The sequence below is a fragment of the Cynoglossus semilaevis genome, chromosome 16, assembly GCF_000523025.1.
Source record: "Cynoglossus semilaevis isolate Cse_v1.0 chromosome 16, Cse_v1.0, whole genome shotgun sequence".
Lineage (NCBI taxonomy): Eukaryota > Metazoa > Chordata > Actinopteri > Pleuronectiformes > Cynoglossidae > Cynoglossus > Cynoglossus semilaevis.
The window spans coordinates 17,641,816-17,647,815 of NC_024322.1; the positions used below are offsets into that span (position 1 = coordinate 17,641,816).

The window sequence follows — 6,000 nt, forward strand, 5'->3', positions numbered from 1 at the left end:
ATGTAAAGTATGCTCAGTTTACATGTGTACAAGACTAGTTAAAATGGCCGCCAATATTTATTGTGTGCGTCACAAACTTACGCTTGCGTTGATTGGCTGTTATTAAACATGTGACAGTAGTGACGCGAGCATTTAAAACATTTTACTCTGTATACTAATTTCGCTTCTTTGCTGTTTGTTCACTTACCACAAGTTTTCCAAAATGGAGTTGTCTCCATCGTCCCGGTTTTGGTTTAACGCTGTTCTGCATTCAAACTCCTCCGACGAGGCGGTGTAACTTTACCAGTCACTCCGGGTCTGTTTTCTGGCCTCCTCCAGGTTCTGGATTCTAACCAGTAATTCCTTAATTCCCGCCAGCGCCTCGTCAAACAAAAAGACACGGTTTACTTGTAATGTGGATAAAATAAAATAAAACAGTAATTTCCTTTTTAAACCGCAGTATTCGCCATGATTTTCACTCATCCAATCATATCTGGGAATGACGTGATGTTGTGTTCATGACCTTGATCCTGGCTCGGACAAACAATCCTGTCAGAAAAATTAAAAAAACACCCGATTGGTGGTGGATATATATTTTTCTACGTAATTTTTAAAGAATTATTATTCGTTCGTCTCCAGGAAAATAAGTGTGGAAACCCCTGGAGTAGGGCAATAAAAACTGAAACTGCAGCTTACTGCATTACACAGGGCCACATTCTCCTCCAGAGGAACATCATTTAAAGATATTCAAATGTCAAATGCACTCCAACTTCCAATGTATAAATTAAATTCTTAACATGTGAGACAACATCCATCAACTCAATTTGTACCAGCCTCCAGCCAATCCAACGACACGGTGCCAATCGTCATCTGTATTCTCAGAGCTACATAATGAGAGATCACCAGATTCTGCTGCACATTTTGTCCAGAACATTAGATCAGCATGAGCAAGCAGGACGCCAAATCTGAGTTCTTATCTTTTCCTCTTAACAATTTCCAGTCATTGCCGAGCCGTAAGAGGTCCTTGGAATCTTTAGCACCATCCGCAGACCATGTGACGAAACAAAACACCAGATACAAAGAGTTTAATAATTACTTTTAATTTAAATTTCTCAGCCTTATCTGGTGTTTGGTTAATATGCCTGTCTCGTTGGACATTTGTGCTAATGCATCGAGGTAAACAAACAAATTAAAAAGACTAAATAGACCAGCAGTGTCAAACTCATTTTGGTTCAGGGTCAACATGCAGCCTGATTAGATGTCAAATGGGCCAGACCAGTACAACCGTAGCATAAATACACACAAAGAATAATAATAATAATAATATAAATACCCACAAAGAATAACAAGTCCATGTTTATCCCCTTTGTTTTCTTGCAAATAAGTACATGAAATATAATTAAAACAGCACGAACTTGAAGCATTTTTTTGACTTTCAAAATTCGTTAAGTGGGCCGGATTGAACCCTCTATTGGGCCGATTTTTGAAACCCTTGAATAGGGAAAATATTGTAAAAGAAATTTCTAAAGGAGATTGGTGAACAAACAGCAGATATTTAAGGTAAGGTAAAGTGGCCTTGACTGTACAAAAGCAGTGTTTCAGAGAAGAGTGCATCCTATTAGTCTGACAACTCGTTACAGATGTTACACCATTTTGCTGTACCATTATCTTCTTCTTTTTTTTTTTTTTAATCGCAATGCCTGCAGTTTTTTGTACCATTATCTTCTTTTTTTTTTTTTTTTAATCGCAATGCCTGTAATTTTAGCCAATTAGAAGCTGGCTCCTAATGCATGTGTGTAAAGACACGAATGAGTGGACAGCGAACACGGCCCAGGGACAAGGTCGCAGCAGTAATCTTGTGTGATTTTCCTGACAAACTCATCATCCATGAAATCTTCAGACAAATCAAATCCATAAATTGCAGACAAAGAAACATTCCGAACAGCATGATTCTCAAAGGTGCCACTTACGTGGGCTGTTTATGATACACATAATGAATATGAATGAATGTGCTACCAAGTCAAAGACAGTAGCTCTAACTGACACTGTTTAATAATATTTTCATCCAGAACATTCCCATGAGTGGGATTAAATAAGAAAACCACAGAATAAATGCAGGCGTTTGCACCACCAACCTGAGGCTCGAAATATATTATTTTTCTTTTTGTTTTTCAAATAAAGGCCACGGTGAATTGCTGATTAGCACTCTTGCCTTACAACAAAAAGGTCAGGGCTTAGGTTTCATTCCCCTGCATTGGATTCAAACGTCCCCGCCCCCCTACACACACACACACACACACACACACACACACACACACACACACACAGCTGGGGAATGTTAATTAAGAGGCCTTGTGATAAACCGGTCATAAGAGATTTTCTTTCATCATAGACAAATGAACAAAACACCTGTGGAGTTACATGGAACTACAGAAAAGAGGACCAAGAACCATTTTCCACGTTTGTTCACTGATGTTTTTCACTGCTCTGTGCTTCAACCCCTGTATATTTCTACACTGTAAAAACCACATAACCAGTTACATGGATGAGTTGTTATGTTATGTTTGGTGGCACACTAACATATATGGAACCACTTTTCCTTCCATATATGTGAGTGTGTTCACCAGGTCACGACCCCTGAGTACATTTTGTTTTGTGAAAAGACTGAAAATCAGCTTTAACACCTGCAGGTGCAGTACATGTACTAAACACATGAGCTGATGATTCCAAGAAAACAGACGCGCTCCTGTATGACTAGTACAGTTATTATGGAGCTTCTTTTTTTAGTGAGCGCACAGTGAAAGCTACGTATGTAAAGTTCAAGGTCAAAAGGTTACATAAAAACCCAAAACCTTTTCTCTACATCGAAAAGTCTCAACTCTACTTCAGTGTTGTCTCCGTTAGAGAATTATTTCTCTGTAGAATTCCGGAGGATGACCTTTGACACCAGGTCACAATCTGTTTCTACGTCTGGTCTTAGGACTGAACTCCACTTCCTTTAAATGTGTTCAGTTTTGGGGAAAGGAAAAAAAAAAATCACACTGCGCTAGATCAAAAACCTGTCGCAAACCGTCAATGACTTCAACATAGGGATGTCCGATATTAACTTAATTGTCCAAACACTTAATTTTCTGATATCAACCTATACCGATATAGGCCTGGTAATATTTATTTATTTATCTGTAGAAACCACTGTATGAGTATAAATTGATTAAATGAGCTGCAATGCTGCCATCTAGTGACTTTCGTTTTAATATGCAGCCGTTTTTTCCTTTTTCTGTGCACACCATTTGGTGAAACTCAGGCATTGCGTTATTGGTGTTTCATTATCGGAGGAGAAACCAATAACGATTCCGACTTTAACAACGATGACAGCTGTCTTAGAACTTTCCGACCTAATCTAATATCACATATTTTAAGGAAATTAAATGCAAAAAAAAAAAACAGTGAGGATGAAAGTTAGCATCTTTCTCACATGGAATAACTGTACATATACAAATATACTTTCATCACCATCTCGCTTCATGATCTCCGACAGCACATTTACAAAGATGCTAAAAGATGTTTTTAACTGTAAGTGATAAACACCCACACATTAAAGCTTCAGTTGTCGGTTGTCAGCTCAGTGAAACAGGGTTTCTTCTCAGAAGCGTCGAGGACCCGCTCTTCATTATCCAGGGTCGTTTCACGGCTTTCACTTTTGTTTGCTTCATCGCTCCTAATCCCAAAGAGACCACAGATTTTTTTTTGAAGGAGGTCGATAATCTCCCTCTCTTCTGATGCCTTGGAGACAGGAAATGATCATTAACAATTAAATTAAAAAACAAAGAATGTGCATTTTAATGAAGAAAACTTCATATAATAAGCTGCTTTGGAAATTTTACCTCATGTTCAATCTGCTCTTGTTGGAATGCCACCAGGATGCCTGTAATGAGGAAATTGAGCACTACAAATGTCATGAACATGATGCAGGAGCCAATGAGCAATCCACCAATTACAGGGTTGTATTCAAAAACCTGACAGAGAAAAAAAACAGCCACAGTGTAAAAAACATCAAACTGACAGCCTAATGTGGATGAATAAATTATAAAATATTATAATTATTGGGTACTGGGTTTTTCATGAATGATATAATTGGGCTGACACTCACCTCATCGTAGTTAAAGATACCGATCTGTAAACTGATGACGGTGAGGAGAGCATCGCTGAGAGTCCTGTAGGAGAACAGCTGCCAGCCGTACATCACGTTGAACTGAAAAACAAGCAGCTTCAGAACCAGAGAACAAAGACTTCTGGTCCATCAAGACTTCAGTTCTATTAAATAAATAACTGCTCAGAAGGAGAAGCGATTAGCACTTATTTAACCCCCGCTCCGTTTTTTTCGCAGCAATTTCTTTTTTGAAGCCAATGTAGAGGAGGAGATAATAAGTGGGGAGGGTGTTATTAATAAACTTGAACTGAACAAACTCAACAACCTCATCCCTAACAGCTGTCAGCAGTCTGTACACGAAACATGGCTTAATGTATTTGTAATGGATGGACTGTTAGCATAACCAGTGTTCTGGGTTCAATTCCCAGAGAAACCACAAATTCTAATGGTGCCTGTGAGTTGCCACCATGCACCTAATAGCGCCTCCTGTGTCAGTTGGAAAGACCAACACTGTAAATTTCCCCCATTGTGGGACAAATAAGGGACTCAATTATTATTATTGACTAAATCTAAAGTTGTCCGAGTTTTCTCTGCTTCTTTGGGTCGACCACATTGTTGCCGTGACAACAACATCAGCAATACATCTAGACAGGTGTCAAACCCAATGCATCATCGACATGGGGTGATGAAATTAGGAGAAAAATCACGAAAACTCCCAGTAAATGCAGCAACATTCATAGTCAGGAATCCTGTTATTTGGCTTGGTTTGTCAACCAGAACGGCGTGACCTCCATGTTCCCACTCTCTGTGATTCATAAAGGTTTGGCTTGGTTTGTCAACCAGAACAGCGTGACCTCCATGTTCCCACTCTCTGTGATAACACAAAGACTATAATCAATGCGAAATGAATAAAATTCTCACCACAGCGGAGTAGGCTATGAACATTATCATAATGATCAGAATCAGACCAGAGAGATCCTCCCAGGCTCGCTGCAGCGTGGCCGTGAGCATGTTCATTTTGGGGTTGATTCCGAGCAAATGCCACAGTTTGATTGTGGCGAGAAGAACCAAGAATGCAATCAGATACTGGAGCTGTGAATCTGCAGAGGCCGTCTCGGAAAAACTGGCAAATCTGGAGAGAGCGTGAGAGAAGGTGTGAAGTACAGCATAAGCAAAGGAATAGCTTTGACCACTAGGGGGGTGTATTGTGTATTCATTACAACTATTGCAAGATTTTGCTCCTGATACGAGGAAATATCTAGATACGAGTGCTCAACCGAGGAGTTCGACACAAACTTTTAGTATTTAAAAAAAAAAGTATATATATATATAAAATCACTATATTTGTTATTATCTATGTTTTGCGATGTTTAGATGGAGGGAAAATTTATAGTATATTTCTGGGGGGCTGGAACAAATTCACTGGTTTTTAGTTATTTATATTAATTTTATTTTTATTAACTAAAATTGGAATTTTAAATTTGTAATCACTAGAGAAGAAATGTTCAAATCCCTGACCAGCGTCAAAAGGCAGGTTCACTAAAAGCACAATAAAGCCTGGTCTCACTGGTCTCTGTGGTTCTGATAGTAGGTCATATCCCGGTTTCCCAGCAGAGTTCTCTTGATGAAAACAGCCACAGCGCTCCAAGTCAGTATGATGATTGACAATTCCAGAAGGTTCCACTTGCTCCTGAAGTAGGTCCACCGCTGCTGCAGCATCAGTCTGACCTTCAACGGCATAAGAACTGACATTTACGTTTGCAATGGATTTTATTTATTATTTAAAAAATACTGGAGGAAAATCGAGCCCAATATCAGTTCCAACATCCCATACGTTAACATTAATCACATACGTATTGATTAACCGTCAG

The 6,000-nt window shown here is 39.0% G+C and overlaps 3 protein-coding genes across 3 annotated transcripts in view; all 3 read right to left on the minus strand.

Annotated features, from left to right (window-relative positions):
• The window catches only part of tmem177 (transmembrane protein 177), a 38,507-nt gene extending 38,099 nt beyond the window's left edge, over nt 1-408 (minus strand). The window contains exon 1 of the mRNA XM_008329071.3: nt 188-408. The gene's annotated coding sequence lies outside the window, so the exon portion shown is untranslated. The remainder of the gene's footprint in view (nt 1-187) is intronic.
• A 1,293-nt stretch (nt 409-1,701) lies between these two features.
• LOC112488279 (polycystic kidney disease protein 1-like 2) lies at nt 1,702-5,896 on the minus strand. Its single transcript, XM_025063674.1, has 5 exons — nt 5,697-5,896; nt 5,051-5,261; nt 4,130-4,231; nt 3,864-3,995; nt 1,702-3,762 (listed from the first exon to the last, which is right to left on the minus strand). The coding sequence occupies exons 1-5, from the start codon at nt 5,879-5,881 to the stop codon at nt 3,583-3,585; spliced, it is 810 nt and encodes a 269-aa protein (XP_024919442.1). The 5' UTR covers nt 5,882-5,896; the 3' UTR covers nt 1,702-3,582.
• A 3-nt stretch (nt 5,897-5,899) lies between these two features.
• The window catches only part of LOC103392474 (polycystic kidney disease protein 1-like 2), a 14,270-nt gene continuing 14,169 nt past the window's right edge, over nt 5,900-6,000 (minus strand). The window contains exon 26 of the mRNA XM_025063741.1: nt 5,900-5,920. Within this exon, the coding sequence (XP_024919509.1) occupies nt 5,900-5,920 (21 nt within the window). The remainder of the gene's footprint in view (nt 5,921-6,000) is intronic.